This window comes from Mastigoproctus giganteus, chromosome 4, assembly GCF_048544385.1.
Source record: "Mastigoproctus giganteus isolate SK-2022 chromosome 4, ASM4854438v1, whole genome shotgun sequence".
NCBI classification, from domain to species: domain Eukaryota; kingdom Metazoa; phylum Arthropoda; class Arachnida; order Uropygi; family Thelyphonidae; genus Mastigoproctus; species Mastigoproctus giganteus.
Genome location: NC_143578.1, coordinates 231,463,214 through 231,485,146, shown reverse-complemented (window position 1 = coordinate 231,485,146; position 21,933 = coordinate 231,463,214). Strand labels below are relative to the sequence as shown.

At 35.1% G+C, this 21,933-nt stretch overlaps 1 protein-coding gene across 1 annotated transcript in view; it reads left to right on the top strand.

Moving 5' to 3' along the window:
• Positions 1–19,149, top strand: part of LOC150087478 (E3 ubiquitin-protein ligase RNF146-like) — a 35,928-nt gene extending 16,779 nt beyond the window's left edge. Inside the window, exons 2-4 of the mRNA XM_090372095.1 lie at positions 1,508–1,665; positions 8,442–8,617; positions 17,845–19,149. Of these exons, the coding sequence (XP_090228221.1) occupies positions 1,508–1,665; positions 8,442–8,617; positions 17,845–18,424 (914 nt within the window). The 3' untranslated portion in view covers positions 18,425–19,149. The remainder of the gene's footprint in view (positions 1–1,507; positions 1,666–8,441; positions 8,618–17,844) is intronic.
• Positions 19,150–21,933: the final 2,784 nt, after the last annotated feature.

The following is a 21,933-nucleotide window of genomic DNA, read 5'->3' as shown; positions in this document are numbered from 1 at the left end:
AACAACAACAACAACAGATGGAAGTCTGTTCCAGCAATCAACTACCTGCTGGCTAAAGGCAAACTTCCGCACATCTATTCTACTTTTGTCTTTCCTCAGTTTGAATCTATGCCCCCTCAGGTTCGTAATCTGAGAAAGTGGAAGAGTTTATTGTGGTTTTTGATATAGATTGTGTATATTTTACCTAATCAATTATTGACTCTCTTTTATGTTGGGTTTTTTTTTCATATTAGTAGCTTGCAGTAGTAAACATTCTTCATTGATATTCTATTATCCCTAGTCAGATAATGTTGAATTTATTAGGAAAATCCTAGTATTATTTCCCTTGTTAACATCTCGTGCTTCTAATCCAGGTGCAGTTTTGTTTATTATCCTCCTTTCTGTATCATTGCGCCTAGAGAATTACAGAATATATCCAACCATTGGTAAAAAAATAAAATAAAAATAAATAAATACGGTAGAGCTTGGATAATTCAAAGCTGAAGGGGCATCAAAATTATTTCGAATTATCCAAACTTCAAATTAAATAATTCTTTTTTATAGAATAGGAGGTTCAATATACTAAAAAATAATTTGAAATAACCAATTACAATTTCAAATTGTTCAAGCTCCACTGTAAATAAAATACTGCACATTTACAGTACTATTTACAGAATAAGAAATAAGTGATTATACAAAACAGTATTCTAAAAATATAGTATATAGGGTTAAACAACAGTCGAATCCAGTTTTTAAAAACTTTTGATAAAAATTTATGAACATTTAAAATCCAAATAAATCCAACTAATTAGATAATCCCCTATTACGAAACTGATGATATAAATAGTTAAATTTATCATTATGTATTCATAACGAATCTGTTCCATTTTTGTTTAATCTTTGAGGGCAATTAAAATTAGTAAATGGTAAATCCTGTTATCATAATAGTCATTAATAATTTTTAAGCCTATAATGACAAGATATGTGAAGATCTAAAAGTTTACTGATACTAAAAGTTGGTATCTCATATGCAGGCCTCTCATCACAGTACATCACAATAATAAACAACTAAATGAAAAGATTATAGCAGTGCAAAAGGCACTGACAATTCACTCTCAGTGACTTGCAGCATAAAATTGAAAAGAGTGCTATTACGAGGTGCAGCGTATGGCTGTGGCTCCAGTCACTGGGTCTCAATCACTGGGATATTTTTGGGGTGAACTTGATTGTAGAATACTTTACATTTCAGGCACAAAGAGTTAACAGTTGGGTTGCAAAAATGATGTATTATCAGTGTCCCACCATTCCATCCACAGGTAGAATGCATGCTGTATTTTTGTGTGCAAGTGCACTCATTGGCACACAAGATTTTTCAGTTTTGTATTGAGGGAAGGTTTCTACTTAGGCGAAATGTATTTAATAAAAATGTACATTTTTTTTTAATCTTTTGCAAGAATTTCCTTTATCTAATAGCTTCCTTTATGCAATAATTTTTATCTCAAAAAAAATTCTTGAATATTTTTCATAGATTTTTCTTTTGATAATCTGTCAAGTGGAAAGATAGAATGTGCTATATGCCTTCAGTTCTGCATCCATCCTGTGAGGCTTCCATGTCGCCATGTTTTCTGCTTTCTGTGCGTGAAGGGTATGGCAAATCAAAGCAAGCGATGTGCAATGTGCCGTCAGGTATGTCTGCCTATTGTGTTTGATCTATATGCTCTTTTATTTGAAATAGTTGTTCAACAATGGATAAAAAAGCTCTAAGTTGTAACTTCTCAAAAAAACCCCACAAATAGTCTAAACTGAATGATAAATATCTTTCCACGTTGTGATAATGTATCAAGTTTTGAGGCTAATTTGTTTACTGTTAATATCAAGTGATAAATGATGCAAGGAAGCAAGCAAGCTTATACAGCATCACCAAAAAAAAACCTCCCACTTCATCTGTCCATCTCCTCTAATAAAATGCATAATTCATCCTTAAATTTATTCAAACTACCTACTTCCATGACATTAGATGGTAATTTGTTCCAACAATTTCACCAAATGATTATTAATTAGATCTTTTGAACTTATCTCTGAAGTTATATAATGCTTTTGTAATTTTAGAAGTAAAATTTAATGCTTATAATATGGACTTATGTGAATAGTTCCCATAGTGATATCCAATGCTTTCTGAACTTTTTGAAGCACTCTACATACTTGCCAAAAATAATGGGAGAAGACAGAGTGGTAATCAGTGGACACTGTTTTTGTGAACTAATGTTATTAGTGGAGTCCCACAGGGTTCAATGTTGGGTCCATTGTTGTTTTCTGTATTTAATAATGATATTGATGATGGTATATCAGGCTTATGTCCAAGTTTGCAGACGATACAAGGTGCATTATGGCCTTTGCTGCCCTTGCACCATAAAGCCTACATACAAACAACAAACAGACGATGCGAAGGTCAGCAGGGTTGTTAATGACACTAATGACAGTACGCTGCTGCAACAGTATCTAGAAAAGTTGAGGAGGTGGGCTAAAAGGTGGCAACTGAAGTTTAACATTGACAAATGTAAAGTACTGCATATGGGAAGCAGTAACCCCAGAGTAATGTATCAACTGTGTGGTACTACGCTGACAGTGGTAGAGAATGAAAAGGACCTGGGGGTTATTGTGCAGGCAGATATGAAGTTTTCTGAGCAGTGCAGACGGTCTGCAAGAGTAGCTCAGTGTCTTGTCATTTATATACAGGAATTTTTCTAGCAGGAATAAGGAGGTGATTATCCCTTTTGGTCAGGCCACACCTTGAGTACTGTATACAGGTCTGGAGCCTCATTTTAAGAAAAATGTAGAGCTGTTGGAATGAGTACAGAGAAGGGCAACAAGATTAGTGAATGGAACAAAGTGTTGCTCTTACAAAGAGGCGCCTCCGTAGCCATGTGGGCAGGAGCAGCAGTGCATAGCACACTCTTCTTGATTAGACCAGGGTTCGAGCCCATGATCACCAAATACGGAGGATGCAGAAATGTCAGGGAATGACCACCGCATATCCCCAGAGTAATATGGCCTTAGTTGCTAATGCTCCTAAAAACCAAATAACAACAACAGCTCTTACAAAGAAAGGCTTGAGTTTTGCAAATTAGTGTCTGGAGACAAGGCACCTACAAGGTGATCTGATTGAGTTGTATAAAGCTTTGAATGGTTTGAGCATGCTCAATGCTGACGAGATTCTTCTTCTTGCTCAGAATAATTGCCTGAGAGGGCATAAATTGAAATTGAGGAAAGACAGTTGTAGGATAGATGTGCGGAAGTTTGCCTTTAGCCAGCGGGTGGTTGATTGCTGGAACAAACTTTCATCTGTTGTTGTAGAAGTTGATAGCCTAAATAGATTCAAGGCAGAACTAGACAAACATTTGGTGAAATGAGAAGGGGGTATGTGTTTTGAGCATGCTCAATGCTGACGAGATTCTTCTTCTTGCTCAGAATAATTGCCTGAGAGGGTATAAATTGAAATTGAGGAAAGACAGTTGTAGGATAGATGTGCGGAAGTTTGCCTTTAGCCAGCGGGTGGTTGATTGCTGGAACAAACTTTCATCTGTTGTTGTAGAAGTTGATAGCCTAAATAGATTCAAGGCAGAACTAGACAAACATTTGGTGAAATGAGAAGGGGGTGTGTGTTTTTTTTTTTTTTTTTTTTTGGCTGATGCTATATAAGCTTGCTTTCTTGCATCATGTTCCTATGCTAATTCAACGGTTCATGCGACTCTGAAATTTTTCTATATAAATAACTGCCCATAAGAGGGTATACACAGCAACAAAGTAATAATTTAGTTGTCAACTTAAGAAGGCCAAAGCCAGAGGATTTGCTGGTAAGGAAATGTGAAATGTAGTCCTAAAGAATTCTTGCTTCCTAAGACTGCAGTGACCTATTCCTGATAACTCTCGTTTCGAGAGAGACCCATGTGGAAAATTAAGGCTTTGGTTGACTGGGTGTATCTGCTGTGGAGGAAAAGTGAGTGGTATGAGATCTGGTTGATGGATTAACATGTCAGTGGCAACCTGTCTGTATTTCCTCTTCAACTAACAGAGACATAACAGGTGCATGTGAGATGATGCCTGTGTCAATCATGTAAGAGCCACTGTTTATGGCCATAGCTGCTGCTGTGCGTAGCACACGCTTCTTGATTAGACCGTGGTTTGAGCCTGTGACCACCAAATATGGAGGATGCGGAAAGGTCAGGGAATGACCACCGCATATCCCTGGAGCAATTATGGCCTTAGTTGCTAATGCTCCTAAAAAAAAAAAAAAAAAAAACGCCCCAAAAAGCTGCTACTGTATAGTAGAATGTGGTGAGGCAAATTGATATATAGGAAGAGGATAAGCTGGGCAGATGATGATTCTTCTTATTTTTGTTTATGTTGGAGCCTGAGTTACTGTATACTCCATACCCTTTAAATTCTCTCCTCTAACCTTATGAAGTCCAATATGCAGGATACTGGAGTATTTTAAGTTGAGGTGATGGGCTACACTGATGTCATGCCTGTCACTCTCCCCCCCCCCATTATTCATGTGGATCATGGGCAGTATCAGTGAAGGCCAGCAGTTTAACCTTTAAACACCCTGGCACATAGAGGAATAGTCAGTCACATAGTCAGAGGAAGGAATTTAAAGGGCTATACAGTATAGCCCAGGCTCTAGCATAAATATAAATAAGGAAATGTGCCATCCCCCCCCCATCTTTTCGCCCTATCAAGATGTGGGTTCCTTACATTATGGAAGTGTATTATTTTAAAGCAAAATCTTAATATCCTCAATATACAGAAGATGTACATTGCCCTTTGATTAATGTGTGGATAGATTCCCCCACCTCCTCTGTTGATGGTCTACTATTCCTGCCTGGATGTGCTAGATGCCTAGATAAAGCTCCTTTCCAGCCTGTATCATCCCAACAGCGAAGTTTGGCAGAGGTTACATCACATCAGGAATGGCTCATACCTGTATTATCAGAAAAACACTCAGTGTTATACTGCTTACATTGTGATGGACTGGTTTGAGGATATGGGTGTCAAAAAAGTTACTGACTAACCCAGAGCTCTGACATCAGTCCTGTAGAGTAGTGGTCTCCAAATTTTTTTTGATTGCAGACCCCTATGTTAATAAAAAATAAAGCACATCCCCTGAAATATGTAATATTTATTTATCTATAAATTATATACTTGTATACATATTTATATAGTATCACCAATAGAATTCAATGCAAAAATACACAAACATTTAAATTGAAATAAAAGTAGATAAAGATTAAAAAACAACAATGTAATTTTAGTGGGAGCAGTGTGAATGAATATTTTTCCTTATTTCTGAATATCTTGGTTTGACATTTTGTGATACAGCAATTTTGAAGGTCTGGTTTGGTTGGCTGGTTTTTTTTTTTTTTTTTAGGAGCATTAGCAACTAGGGCCATATTGCTCCAGGGATATGCGGTGGGCACAGGCTCGAACCCCAGTTTAATCAAGAAGCGTGTGCTATGCACTGCTGCTCCTGCCCACCTGGCTACGGAGGTGCCTGAAGGTCTGGTTCCAAGTTCTGTTTATTTTAATAGTTGGGTTTAATGGCTGTCATAGCTGAAAAAGTCATCTCGCATGGATAGGTAGATCCAGATGGAAGAGGTGCATCATTTGCTGCACTTACCAAGTCATGGTACTTTTTTTTTTTTCAATCCTTTTACATTGTGTAAAGGTTTTCGTTGAAATTCAGCTTGTAAATTTCCATCTTCCCCTATGTCATTAAGCTGTTTTTGGCCAATGAAGGTGTTGAATTATGTTGAATTATTTTTAACAAATGAATTCAAAACCCATTGATATTCTTTATTTGAAAGATTTCCAAACAGATCAGAAAATTCTGTTTCCAATTTTTGTAAGTGTGCAAGTACAAAGTTTTTATGGGTGACACATTAATATCATTTTTGACAACAAAATCACATAGCGATAGAAAACATTTCCAAACATCCTTTTTCGGAATTCTTTCTCCACAGCAAGAGTTTCTTTCGAAAACAATTACTTTCTCATACATCATTAAAATGTCGCCTTTACCTTGAAGGGACAGGTTAAGTGTGTTAACATTTATCAAAAATATTTACTAAGTAGTATACTGTTGATAGTCACTTCTTGTCGCAGAAAAATTTGGCAAATTTAGAACACTTCTCTTTTTCTGAGAGAAATTCATAACTCATCGTTAAGGTCAACTCTTAAGTTCTTTGCCACAAGATAACTGGCCAACCTCTGTGTGGTACAAAAGATTTTCGTATAAAATTAAAATTTTATAAAGTTAAAATTAAATAATAAAATTTAATAAGTTCAAATTAAAATTTACTACTTACTTTTATAAAATTAACTGCATTATCATTATTAAAACAGAATCTAGCAAATACTGAAAGTTAAGACATGTTACAAACATCTGCACTTTCATCCAACTTAATAGTAAATTTTCCATACAGTGTAATTTTTTCAATTGCTTTCTTTAAATCTTTAGCATTGCTATCTATACGTCTTCCGATGGCGCTTGCTGACAAAAGAATGGATTTTAGTTTGTCAGCATATTGTTTTCCATATATTATTTCAACCATTTTTACCGTGGCAGGAAGAACAAGTGTGTTTTGCAAATTTATGTAGACAGCTTCTTATTCACTATTAGACCGAATATTTTTACCTCAAAGAGCTCTTACTAGGAGAAATATCAGCCTCACTATTTTTTTTGTTGGTCGTTAATGGTAGTAGCATTATCAGTATCTTCAATCCGAGTTTTTTTGAAGGATCTTTTTAAGCCCCATGTCCATTTTGTTGAGGGTAAGTCTAGTGAGAATTAGATTTAATTTTTGAATAAACTGCGAACACAAGATTTTTATGTCCATTCTGATGTACTTTTTAAAAAATCTGATCACATATATGAAATTATTAGAAAAGATTAATGTATTTGTATTTTTTTTTTTTGAAAATCTAAAACCCTTTTATAATTTAAAAAATATCAATTGATTGTGGATCGCCTCACACCCAATGGATTTTCTCTTGTACCCCACTTCTTTAGAGAACCTTTGCAATGAAGTGGGTTGTCAGGTGCATTTGAGGAGAGACTGCCCAAGATCTGAACTGGTTGCCACTTTGAGAGCCAAACGTTGGAAAATATTAGAGGATATTTACAACAAAAAAAAAAAATGGTGGAGTGTGCCACAGAGACTAAAGGCTGTCATGAAGGCTAAGGGTTTCAACATAGCACACATTATTACTTTTCCTGTAAATAAAGGTTGTTTGTAGATATGTCTGATTAATGGTAGGGCAATGTACATGGTAAATCCATTCTAGTCTTATGGTTGCCATGTGAAATAGATTTAGGGTTTTTTTTTTTTTTTTTTTTCTCTCATTGATAGGCTTATTCATTGCTATGGAAACTGACAAGGTGAAAGTAAACTGGTCATGGTTTGCAGTGTTTACGTTCCCTGCTCTACAGGAACAGTGCATAATCTTCCAGGCAATTTGTGCAGTTTTTTACTACTACTACTACTACCAATTATCTCCAGTATTAATTTCAAAAACTTGCTAAGGGCTGAATCCCAATGTTATGGATCCTTAGTTAGGAATATAATCCCTGTTATATATTATTGTGTGTGTGTGTGTGTGTGTGTGTGTGTGTGTGTGTGTGTGTGTGTGTGTGTGTGTGTGTGTGTGTGTGTGTGTGTGTGTGTGTGTGTGTGTGTGTTGGGGGGGGATTTGGTTTCTACTTGCATCATTTTGACTTATGGTACCATTTCTTCCAGGAATGTAAATGCAAACTTGCCATAAGTACAAGTGCCACTTAATATAAAGAGGTTTTGCCCTAAAATTTAGCAGAAACACTAGTGAGATAACCAGTTGTATTAATTATATCATGACAAAACAATTAAAATTGTCAACTGAGGGACAACTATATATACTATTAACTAAAAAGAAACATTGTTCACATATGCTCTAGCAAAACAGTGCATTTGTGGAACTTCTATATTACTGTAAAATATAGTCATGATGAAGCTGTAAGCTTCTCTGACCACTTCAGTGCTGTATTTGAGTATAAAAAAATTATTTCAACCAGAAATTCTTTAGCTAAGACCTAAAAAAAGAGATTAAAATTGCCGTAACCTTTTTATGGGAAAAATTGTTTTTGCATTCTATTTGACCTTCACCAGGGTCACTGGAAATTAGCTTACTCACGCCTGTGTCGTACTATATTAGTATTCAATTTTGTAAAACATTTGAGCAATTTGGATTCTTGCACCAGCTTGGAGGAGACACTTCTCATGAGAGATGAAATAAAAATTTCTTGTAAATGGATTGTGTGAGGAAATATTTTTATTTTAATGTCAATGATATCATTTCTGAAATGTTTAATATTTTTATTTTGAAAATATTGCACAAATTTTATTCCATGATAATTATATTTTCAACAGGAAATTCCAGCTGATTATCTGGATAATCCCCAGTTAGTGTCTGCTGAAGATGGGGAGCCAACTGTTGTATTTGAAGATGGTTATCAATGGTTTTATGAAGGACGTAATGGATGGTGGCAGTATGATGAACGCACAAGTTTAGAAATAGAAAGTGCTTTCAAAAAATCAGATAAAAGGTGTGCATATTTGAAAAAAACAGTCAACTAATATTTATCTTGCTTAGGATAGATTAGTATGTAAGGGTTTAGATTGATACTAATTAATTCAAAATGATATTTACACTTTATAAATTTGTGACTAAACCATAAAGATACAAAAAATTTTTGTGTAACTAATTTTTATGATTAGAATAAATCAGAATTTAAGAAAATTCTGATTTATTCAGATTTCTGAAGATCTTTGAAGCCACTATTTAACAGCACAAAAATCATCTGCATGTGGTAAATTACCTAATTTTCACATCTCTGATGTTAAATGATGCTTGTCTGTAATCAAGTCAAAGGAGGTTAGGCAGGCAAAGGCAGATTATGAGAAATCTTTGGCAAAGGATGCAAAGAAAAACAGCAAGGAGTTCTTTACTTATGTAAACTCTAGAAGGAAAGGGAAGGATCAGATTGGACCACTTAACATAGATGGGTTGACTATTGATGATCATGCTCAGGTAGCTGATAAACTGAATGAGTATTTCGCATTTACATTCACACATGAGGAGTTACTCGATGAGGGGAGAGCCTGAAGTTTATCAAACTCTAACAGGGAGCTAAGTGATTTTGTAATAACTGAGAGCAAAGTGGAGGAGAAATTGTTGAAGTTAAACATAAAAAAGGCACCTGGGGTGGATGGGACTATCCAGTTATATTAAAGGAGGCAGCAAAGGAAGTAAGCAAACTGTTAGCCATAATTATGAGAGCATCCTTGTACTCAGGTCCCCACTGACTGGAGATGTGGAAATGTATCATCCCCAATTCACAAAGGGGGTCCAAGGGTGACACGAGTAATTACAGAACTATTAGTTTAAGTTCAGTTTAGAGGAAAATAATTGAGTCACTGGTTAAAGAAGCATTGCAGGATCATCTAGACAAGACTGCAGTAATAGTTAAGACACAGCATGGGTTTGTTAAAGGGAGGTCTTGTCTGACCAGTTTGATTGGATACTATGATGTGGTCACAAAGGAACTGAATGTCAAAAATAATTTTGATATCATATACAGTAATACCCCGAAGTTACGCGATAGGTGGGTCCGACGAAAATCGCTTAATTAGAAGAAAAATATTAATAAAATTGCAGTTATTTATACATATTAATACAAAATATGTATTAAAAAAAACAAATGACTTACGTAAAAAAGTTATTTCGATGTCGATGGCTTCATAAAATCTAACAAATTCGTCTGACGACACAGCGCGTTCTTTTTTTCACGCAGAATTTCTTCGTAGCAAGCTAATAATTTTTTTTATTCCTTGCTTTGTAGCTATAACGCATTCTTCGTTGGAGGCTATGTTTTCTAAAATTTTTAAGCCCTTTACAATTGAGCCCTTTTCAATTTTCAACTGTCAAGTTTGCAATTGTCATGTGTGTTTCGCCGTTGCTTCATTTAGGCCTGTAGCACGTGCAATATCACATGGTCTTTCATTTCGCTCAAAGCGTTTCACAATTTCATATTTTTTCTCCATCGACAGAGGTGGACTGGCCATAAGCCTTACCGGGGAAACCCCGGTGGGCCAGTGTGATTTTGGCCATAAACCATAGTATGAGGCCACTATAAATTTTCCCGGGTAAGAATCTTTGACCCAGACCGCCTCTGTTTATTGCTTTATAATTGCTTTTCTTTTTCTCTCTGATTCTGCAGTGTCTTCACCAGGACGCTTCCTTTTCACACCTTTTAATTAAGTATTTTACTCATTTTTAGGGAATAAAGCACAATTACAAAACGAGGAGGTACGCTGGATATGCATAAACAAAGCTGCGCGCATGTAGCAACTGAATAAACAACACCATAAAGGCAGAGATACACTATTAACACCTCACATTTCTAGGGGTTACTACCATAAAACAATAAAAATCCAGTTGCGTTTCTGCTAGTGAAATCTGTTATAAACTGGTAGTAAACTCGATCTAATTGCATTTACGATTATACCGATAGCTGGAATTGTGTTGGTTTTTACGTTATTATGGTGAAATGTGTTTCCCCTTCACTGATATAAAAAACATAAAAGCAACAAAGTTGAATTTTGTTCATCTTTCGCTCTCATTCTCCGCCGTCGCACCGTATATGTATAACATATGAAAAACGACCTTGAAGATAGTGGGCGGCAGCGTTGCCAAACGAAAAAAATCAAGAACCGCGTAACTCCGAGTTCGCGTAAGTCGGGGTATTACTGTATACTTGGATTTCAGGAAAGCTTTTGATACTGTTGCACATGGAAGACCACTGTACAAATTGGAGAGATAGAGAATTAAGGGTAAGTTGCTACAATGGATAAAGAGATGGTTGAGTGGGAGACGACAGAGTGGTAATCAATGGACAAATGTTATTAGTGAGTTTCCCAGGGTTTGGTGCTGGATCCATTGTTGTTTTGTGTATTCATCAATGATATTGATGAAGGTATATCAGGAATAATGTCCAAGTTTGCAGATGATACAAATGTTGGCAGGGTTGTTAACAACAGTAAAGACAGTATGCTATTCCAACTGGATCTAGATAAGCTGGGCAAATGGGCTGAGAAGTAGTAACTGAAGTTTAAAATTGACAAATGCAAAGTACTGGATATGGGTAGCAATAACCCAAAAGAAACATACCAACTGTGTGGTACTACACTCAGGGAAGTGGAAAGTGAAAAAAAAAAAAAAACTGTGGATAATTGTGCAGTCAAATATGAAGTTTGCTGAGCAGTGCAGATGGACTGCCAGGGCAGGTCATGGAGTCTTGTCAATGATATATAGGAATTTTGCTAGCAGGGACAGGGAGGTGATTATCCTGTTGTACAAGGCAATGGTCAGCCCACACCTAGAGTACTGTGTACAGGTCTGGAGGCCTTTTTGGGAGGATCTAGAATTGCTAGAACAAGTACAAAGAAGTGCAGCAAGATCTCTTACCAAGAAAGCCTTAAGTTCTGCAAATTGCAGTGCCTGGAGAGTAGGCCTCTGATTGAGGTGTTTAAGGCCTTGAATGGGTTGAGCAAGCTGAATGCTGATGGGATTCTTTCTCTTCTCAAATTAAGAACCTGAGGGGGCATATATTCAAATTAAGAAAACAGTTGTAGAATAGATGTGCAGAAATTTGCCTTTAGCCAGTGGATGGAACAGGCTTCCATGTTTTGCTGGGGAGTTGATAGCCTAAATAAATTTAAGCTGAGCTGGACAGGCATTTGGAATGAATGGAGGTGTGAAATGGGGTTTTTTTTTTTTTGGCTGATGCTGCATAACTTGCTTTCTTGCATTGTATGCCTATGCTAAAGTTTAATAACATTATTTTTCATTAATGATATGGCAATTAATGTGTTAATATTATTGTAGCTTATTCACACACTAACAGTGAATGCACTACATCTAGTCCAAATTATGTAATATAATTTATTTTTAAAAAAAATTGAGTTGTGATACAAAAAAAAAATTATTTGCAATTTAGCAACATGTATTATTAATTTTGATAGTAATTAGGACATAAATATGACAAAGAAAAATAATATTTTATGAAAATGTTTTTTTAAAAATAAAATTGAATGCAGAGTTCAAATCAGATAGGACCACTTATAATATGATTTTTCAACAAAAATTGTGCCAAATATTAACTATAAATTTAATCAGATGTACACAGTCCCTCCCCAAATCATATCCTTTATTGAAAAAATGCAGATGTTTAGTTATGGTTCTGTTGTATTGCAGTTTCATAACATTCTCTTATAGTGCAGAAATATTTTTTGAATCTTTGTCAGAATTAGAAAATTTAACAAGAATATTGAGCAACTTCTAATTTAATCTTTTCTTCTATTTCACCTAGAGATTTTCCCTTTGAAATGCTGTTATTTCATCCTTTTTTTCAGCAACATTCTTACATCTTCCAAGTTAATATTTTCGCTTCTGTTCTGGTGTGTGCATTTTGACACTCTTTGATTCCATCTAAATAAAAAAATTGTCATCATGTAAGTGTTTTGTGCATTCACTACTGTACTATGCTTTATTTTATTCCAGCCTGCTTATAATTTTTAATGCCACACTCCTTCTCTTGTCAGAATCCTCAAAAAAAAGAAAATAAAAAAAAAAAACATTCCTCAGTTGAAGGAAACACTTATATTGAAGGAAACCTTCAATATAAGTGTTTAATGTTTACAGCTAAGTAACATTTTTAATGAAGATTCCCTGATCCATAATTGTGGAACTGGTAGGTTAGAAAAAAAACCTTTGATTCTGCCATTATCACTTGATAAAAATTTCATTGGGGGCATATACGGGATCATTATCTAACAATAAAAATGTTCTTTATGTTTTGATTTTCATATAATTTTTCCTTTTGAATGATTTTACTTCTTTTACAAAGTGGTTCTGAAAAGAATTTCAGAACCACTTTGTAAAAGAAGATACAGTTTAATGATACAGTTCTGAAAAAATTTCTTTTTCAGAACTGTATCGTTAAATTCTTGTTTAAGAAAAATCTGTGTTGTGCATAAACACATACATAAAGTGTGAAGGTAATGTAAAATTTTAGGAGTTTTACAGTTGATTACATGTATCCCCCACAAAAAAAAAAAAAAAAAATACTCACACTTTGTATACAGATTAGCTGTCATTAAATATTTAATGCAACTGTTAAGAACCACAAAAACAAAGTACTATCTTGTAATGTATGATATGATGAACAATGTAGGGCATTAAATAGCAAAGAATATTTTGAAAGCCCCCTTTTCCCTTCCATAGTGGTCTCTAACATCCAGTAAATTTAAGGAAAATAGTATTCGAAAAAGAAACCAATCTTCTGGCAACTGCATGTTTCTAAAAATTTTCAAAGTAAGAAAAGTATCATTTACAAATGAACAAATTGTACAAAATCATCTGTTACTGTCCAACGAAAGATAAGCTGTAAGTATAAATCAAGATATTCTCCATGCTAACATGAGCAAATGACAGTTTTTGACGTACTCATTTGTAAAAACATAAAACATTTATTTGGGGGGGGGACAAATGACTGATCTGGAAGAAAAGTTGTCAGGTTCGCTTATGATGTAAATAAAGTGTGAACTTAAGGATAATAAATTTAATGTTTATAATACAGGATTATTCAAAATGATTCATCCGATTTCAAATGAGCATAATTCCGTACCTCTCAACTGAGTATTAACTTGGCATAAACCAAATGAAAAGGGAAATCTAAGAGTTCTAGAAGGCCACCATGAGACGGCTCCACTGTGGCTCTGCGACAGACAGTTGATTGATTGCAGTGAACCCCATGACTTGATGCTCTACAGCTGCCCCCCCCCCAGGTCACTGGATCTTACACTGTGTGACTTCTTCTTTTGGGAGTACATTAAGGATGCTGTGTACATGCTAGCATTGCCCACAACCCTAGATGACCTCAAAAATCACATTGTTACTGTGTGGAGTCAGTGACAAGGACATGCTAGAGCAAGTATGGGAGGAATTCAAATATCGTCTCAACATTGCTTGTGTAACTATGGGAAGTCACAGCACTTATAAGGTGAGAGACAAAACTAGGACAGTTTTTCTTTTGTTTGATGTATCAGTAATCACCATGTATTTGTAAACTTCAAAAATATAGTCATTTGAAATCAGATAAATCGTTTTGAATAACCCTGTATAATATAATAGTATTGGTAAATGATGCAAGAAAGCAAGTTTATACAGCATCAGCCAAAAAAAAATTTCTCACAGACTGTGCAATTCCACAACAAGTGGGAGTTTGTTCCAACGATCAACCACCTGCTGGCTGAAGGCAAACTTCCGTACATCTATTCTGCAACCATCCTTCCTCAACATGAATTTATGCCCCCCTCATGCGTGCAGTCTGAGCAAGAGGAAGAATGCCATCAACATTGAGCTTGCTCAAGCCATTCAAAGCCTTAAACACCTCATTCATGTCACCTCACAGGTGCCTTGTCTCCAGACACTGCAATTTGCAGAACTGAAGACTTTTTGTTCCTTGTTCCCCTGCCAATTTCACTGTCCTTCTCTGCACTCATTCCAGCAGATTTATATCCTTCCTAAAATGAGGACTCCAGACTTGTCTTCTGTCTTGGACAAAATCCAATAGGCTATCCTGTAAGCATTTGCAAAGCTCAGAGAACTTGATATCCAACTGCACAATTACCCCCAAGGTCTTTTTCATTTTCCACCACCTTGATTGTTATACTGTGCAGTTGTTAAGTTACTCTGAGGTTACTGCTACACATGCAGTACTTTGCATTTGTCAATGTTAAACTTCAATTGCCATTTCTCAGCCCATCTGCTTATCTTTTCTAGATCCTGTTGCAGTAGCATACAGTCATTCCTGTCATTAACTACCCTGCCAACCTTTGTATCATCTGCAAACTTGGACATTAAGCCTGACATATCTTTATCAATATCATTAATAAATATATAAAACAACAATGGGCCCAGTGGATTTCCCACCACAGTGTTATTATAGTTGTAATTGATATAATGATGAAGTGAGAATAAAGGTACACTAATAAAATAAGACTTTTTTGATGTGAAACCACCTTGGGGTCACCACAACCAAGTAAATCTGCTTGGTCACTAAAAATGCAACATGGAAGTGACATTATCTGTAGCTTCTGCCAAAGGCATTGTATTGTTGCAATTATACTTGTATAATTGCAACAATACAAGTAATTTGGACACAGCAATGGACACTGCTCTTCGTGGACAAAACAAGTATTTGTAATCAAGTACTTGTATTTTTTCAGTCATACTATTCAACAAATGGTGATGATGATCATTGTATAAATGTGCATATAAAATACAGGAAAATACACAAGTCCAGCTATTTGATTGGGTTATTAAGAAAGCGGGTGGTGAAAGCATGGCTTTGGAATTTTGCCAAGGATGTTACACCTAAAACCATCTATCACATGTGCCAGTTTTTTTTTAGTGTTAGTATTGGCAACATAATATAAGGGAGCATAGTTTACAACACCAACCAAAAATAAAATAGTATAAAAATAACCACTTCATCATTCCTTTTAATTTCTCCAAACCTTTAAATTTATTTAAATTACCCACTTCCACAGCTCTAAAAGTTGAAATATATTTCAACAATCAGTGTTTTTGCAGAATGCAAATTTCATCATCTTTTTCTATAATTTATGCTTGTGTGTGTTATCTGAGAAAGAGTAAAGAAGCCATATGTATTTAGTTTAACTATTTTAAAGCCTCGTACACTTTCCATGCCTCCATTACTTCAACAAATTTGGAATCATTTTTTCCAAAATCTGTTGTAATGATTTTCTGATGTAATGAGTTTTAAAGGTGGATATAATGCCTTGATCTAATGGCTGAATAAAAGAAGTATTAACTTAGTACAACTGTGATGTTAGGAACATAACTTCAATGTTTTGATGACTTAAATCTTTTGATTGGCCTGGTGTTCTATCCAATAGTAATAAAACTTTGAAATCAAGATTTTTCCACAAGTTCCATAGCACAGAACGTAACACAGGGATTTCAAATAAAATACAATTTTATCAATAATTTTTTTGACTAGCAAGTCAACAGTGGGGATTCAAAAAGAGTGGAAATGTTCAAAAATTACATCCAACATAATATCAGAGTTCCCCCCCCCCACACAAAAGCTCAAAAATACCATTATGCGAGGTATACTGAAATTCTCTGACTGTGTTAGAGCAAAACCATATTATATAAGTACCGTGTTGTGCGAGGATTGCCACAACTTATCAATCATGTTAGAGCGAAACCGTGTTATATGGGGGTTGTCTGTATGGATCTTAGAAAGGCTTTTGATACTGCTGCACAAATTGAAGCAGTGTGGCATTAGAGGCAAATTGCTGCTATGGATAAAGGGATGGTTGAGTGGGAGAAGACAGAGTGGTAATCAATGGACACTGCTCTTCGTGGACTAATGTCCACGAAGAGCAGTGTCCATTGATTACCACTCTGAACCCTGAGGAACTCCACTTCGTGGACATTAGTCCATTTAGTGGTGTTTCGCAGGGTTCAGTGTTGTGTCCATTGTTGTTTTCTGTATTTATTAATGATATTGATGATGGCATATCAGGCTTAATATCCAAGTTTTCAGATGATACGAAGGTTGGCAGGGTTGTTAAGGACACTAATGACAGTACACTGCTGCAACAGAATCTAGAAAAGTTGAGCAGATTGGCTTAGAGGTGGCAAATGAAAAACTTTTCTGAAATCTAAGTATATGACGTCTATTTTTTACATTCAGTTCCTTTGTTGCTATGTCAGTGTCCAAACAGATTGGTCAAGCAAGATCACCCCTTAACATGTCCATGTACAACTGCAGTATAACTGCATTCCTGTCTAGATGGTCCTACATTACTTCTTTAATTGGTAACTCATTATTTTCTGTGGGTTACTAGATCGTATGTATAGCTTAGCTTAACTTTTCTGTGTATAGCTTAGCTTTTCTGTGGGTTATAATTACTTATCTCCCTTTGTGAATTGGGGATACTTTTGCACATCTCTGTCCATAGGGACCTTCCCCAAATTCAGGGATGCTCTCATAATTGTGGCTAAAGGTTTGCTGCCTCCCTTAATATAATTGGATATATCCTACCCATCCCAGGTACCTTTGTCTAACTCCAGTAATTTCTCTTCAATTTTCCTATTATCACTAAATCATTCAGCACCCTGTTAGAATTTGTCATACTTCTGGCATCCCCATTGGTAAAAATTCCTCGCATGTAGATGAAAATTACCTCTTCAGTTTGTCAGAAACCTGAGCAGGATCGTGACTAGCTTAGCCAATTCATATTTAGCAGATCAGTATGATTCATCCCCTTTCCTTCTAGTGTTTACATTAAGTGAACAAGTCTTTATCATTTATCTTTGTATTCTCTGCCAGACTTCTCTTAATATGCCTTATCTTGCCTAACCTTCTTTGTGACTTGACTGAAGACTAGTTTTTATCTACCATAGACTTCTGTATTATCTGATAATTTATATGCATCCCAACCATTTTTCTTCTGTCACAATTATCATCAGTTTATTAAAAAAGAAAATGAGAATAATCTACCTTAGCCTAACTTTCATTAGTAACTTGTTTTATTAGTGTTTATCAAAAAAAAACAAAAAAAAAAAAAACAGAAGTGCATTAGGAGTATATGTTAGCCAAAACATTTTCTTGGATTAGTTTAATTATATGATTAACGTTGGATACGTTGTAATTAATTTTCATTTATCTTTCAGATGTGAAGTATTAATTGCAGGGTTTCTGTATATAATTGATTTTGACCACATGATTCAAGTAAGGCGCTCTGATCCATGTCGTCGGCGAAATATTAAACGTGACTTGGCAAATGTTCCAAAGAAAGGTGTAGCGGGTATCCGCACGTTTTCATCTCATTCCCTCTCTGATCAATTAGCTAATGAAGCTAATAGTGGCAGCCTAGAGGGAGTAAGTAATGGACAATCATCTAAAATGCCAAGGGCCAAGAACGTAGAAGAATCTCCTACAGGAGCTGCCGTAGATAGCAGCAAGAGGGACCAAAGTCCACTTCATTCTTCAGAATCTCCTACTGTATCTCAAACTGCAGAGCACAGTGTAGAAGAGGCAGATGATATTAGTGCAGCTGCTAGATGCCACAGACATTCTTTAAATAACATTGATCAGTCTTTAGTAGAAGTAATTCACACTTTAAGGGTATGTGAACAATCCTCTGCTATTGGTGAACCACAAGTGTTACTACCTTCTTCCTATAGAAATAGGTTTACCTCTAGAATTCAGGATTGGGAGGCCGAACAGTCAGGTTCAGAAGAAGAAATCTAGACATCCTGGAGTTTTATTTTCTGTGAATGTGTTGAATAGGTGCTGGTATAGTCTGTATATTAATGAAGCCCAAATAAAATAAGATAAGATCTAAATAATCTAAATTTTAAATAAGTAATATTGTGAGCCAGGCAAGTAGGGAGTGAGATCACTGTTGTGCTTCTGAAACTAACTCTGGGTAATGCAAACTCTTGGTGCACCACATTATCTGAAAATAGCCATCATGATTGTTGGGAGTTATGTCCATTCATTTCAAGCCAAAGTTGCTTCACCCTACATCCTTCCTAAAAGCTAGGAGGATATACAGTTGAATTAATTACTTGTGGTATAGAATTACATTGTTTACAGTATGGTAACTATGGTAAAAATAAATACAAAGATGTGTATAATAACAGTCTAGAATCAAGAGGTAGCATATTTAAAGTTCTTTTAGTGTAGTAATTCTGTAGGGTAGTCAAAGATCATTTTTAGATTGAGAAAATGAGGCCACACTGTTTTTCTGTCATGACTTTGAGGAAAATTTTTGTGCCTTCCTGATAGTAATAGCTCTTGGACTACTACTCAAAGTCATTCTTGGTTATCACTGTTATCCTTCAATGCTGTGAGAAATAATCACTTCTATCTATATCTGAATCACGATAAACAGTCCTACCTGACATTCAGCTTTAATATACTTTGCAGGGGGGGAAGCTATTATTTATTCAGTTTTATTTCCTTTACATTTGTTCCCCCTATGACTTATAGGGATGCAAACAGAATAGTGACGTAAATATAAATAATTTGTTGATTTATGTTAATATTTATATATATGCAGATTTTAAATATATATCATTGAAAGGAATATATACAGAATTGACTGTAAAAAGTAGTATTCTAAAAACTTGAATAAGCTTGTACGTTGTTTTTGAAAGTAGATTATTTTGGCACATTATTAAGTGTTCTTTACTCAACAGTTACGCACATTGCTTATAAATATGAAGTGGAACTTCATAGTTGGCACTTTGTAGCTTGTATCTTCTTACAGGTTTTGGTATGAGTTGAGCAAGGCTGCAATATAGATTCTCTCTGATTGGTTTTATTTTCAGTTTGCAAGGGTATCTGAAGTTCATTAAAGTATTTTATATGGTTTTTTGGGAATATGCTGCTGAGGCAGGCAAGGTTGTTGAGTACTCTCAAGGGGAGGAAATTGAATTGAATAATCTGTGTTGTTTGGGAACTTATGACAAGATAGGTTATGCAGCATAAGATGAGAAAAGTAGTGGTTGTCCCAGTTCTTACCTTTTCTTGAAATAGCTGTGCTTCCAGTTATTCTAGGCAAGTCAGTTTGCATTGTTATTGGTGTTGGCAGTGCTTGAATATTGTATATTCTGAGCCTTTGGGATTTCACTTCAAGGTTGATATAGAATTTGCTTGGAGCTAGTTAATGGTTCCAGCAACTTTATCCATCTATTCTTTATCCAGAATGTAAAGATAACTGTATTAGATGAACAAGTTAGCAAAAAGCATCATTTTAGTTTGTAGGAAATCACTGAAGTAGGTGAAGTGGCATTGTTTTGGTTACATCTCATATTGTGAATGCCTTCACGAGTTGCCGTGATATTGCACTACCTCAAATAAGCAAATTTTTTTTAGAGAACTGTATTTATTATTGACACTAGGAGATCAAAGCTAATGGGAAATTATATGCAACAATATTTAAGTTTCTGGAACTTTGGATTTACCCCATGACCATTTGTTTTTATATATATAAATATTTATTTATTTTTGCAGTGCTTTTACAGTATAAACCAAAGATCAACCAATATTGATCTTGATACAGTTTCTTTAATCCTGTATATACAGATGTGTGTTTTGAAGGTTGCTTTAAATAAATTCCTTAAACAGTCTTATTTTTATTTTTTTCTAGTATGTGCTGCCATCTCTTATCTGTTTCCCAACTAATTGTAGACAGTTTATTGCAGATGGCAGCACAAAAATAGTTTTGAAAATCAGAAGGCTGAATCAGTTAAACTGTTTTAGGCATACAGAAGCCTACAACACGAAGCCAAGATTGAAGAATTTCTATAGAATTCATATTGAGAATTTGATAAAATTTAATGGAAGTACAAGATATTGTATTTACATTTTTGTTTTCAGGTGATTTATTTTATTTTATTTTTGACAATTTTAACATAATGCTGGGTACAAGTTTCATGAACAAACTCACTACAAAGGACCCAACCCATCCATGTACTGTACTTTTGTAATTAAAGTGTTAATGACCATTTCTGTTATGAAATAATACAAAAGCAGGATTACTTACTATTTATAACATTTATTGATGACATCACTGTAGATATTTCAAGTTTAATGTCTTAATTATCTAATATAAAGGTGTGGTGAGTGACACTGGCAAATGTTAAAGTGCCAGTTGGTAATTAAAAATACCTGGGAGTAATTTTACAGTTTGACACTAAGTTCTCTGACAGTGCAGACAGGCTGCTAGGACAGTTAATGGGGCTGTATTTGTGATACGAGATTTTTTTCATTAGAGACATAGCTGATTTCCCATTGTTTATTCCAAGAAAAGGTTAGGCTACACTTTGAATTTTGCTGCGGATAAAAAAACCTCATTTTAAGAAATGTCACACTGTTGAAAAGAATACAAAGAAGAGCAACAAGATTGGGCCCAGAGTAGAAAGAGTATGCAGACAACACTAGTTTGCACACTGCAAGATTTGTGTTGCCACAAAGTATACCACTTGAGTTCCTGCCATGAAATTGTAAGCTTGTTTGGCCTTGGCAATATATATAGTATAGATGTCAATTTTTGAGCAGAAAAGGGTAAAGATAAGAATTCTGAAAGAAAACCTGATTGAAGCATTTAAAAAAAAGAGTTAATTAAATGCTGAGGGCATCTTTTCTCGTAACATAAATTTAAATTGAGAAAAAATAAATGCAGAATAAATTTAAGTTATTTATGCAAAAAGTAATTATGTTGAAATAAACTCTCACCTAATTGGGATTATCTAACTTTAGACAAATTGAAGAAATGTGTAAATAAAAATGAGTGTTGGTGACACGAATTACTCCCCCTTGTCAATATTAAATACAGATTCATTAATGGCGTAAGACCAAGTCACGTTGGTTTTGTGCCTTATGTGTGGGCGTTACATAAACATTAAATTGTTTATTTGCTTTTTAGAGTTCTTCAGTATCACTTTTTAAGGGGAAAAAGAATTTGTCTGTTTACAATAGGTTGTAAAATCAATTTTTGATGTTTTTTTTTGATTAAATATCAAAAATCACACTGTTCAGAAAAGACCTTTGATTCCTGTTGTGTGTGTGTGTGTGAGAGAGAGAGAGAGAATCTTTATAGACTCACTCCCACACGTACTGTGTGGGAGTGAGTAAGTGAGCCCTGTGTAAGAAAGTCTGCAGTTTTTTATATGGCAAAACAGACAAACCAATTAGAGAATAAATGCAGTATGACACCTGATGACTTTAGGTGCCTCAATGTGAATTAAAAG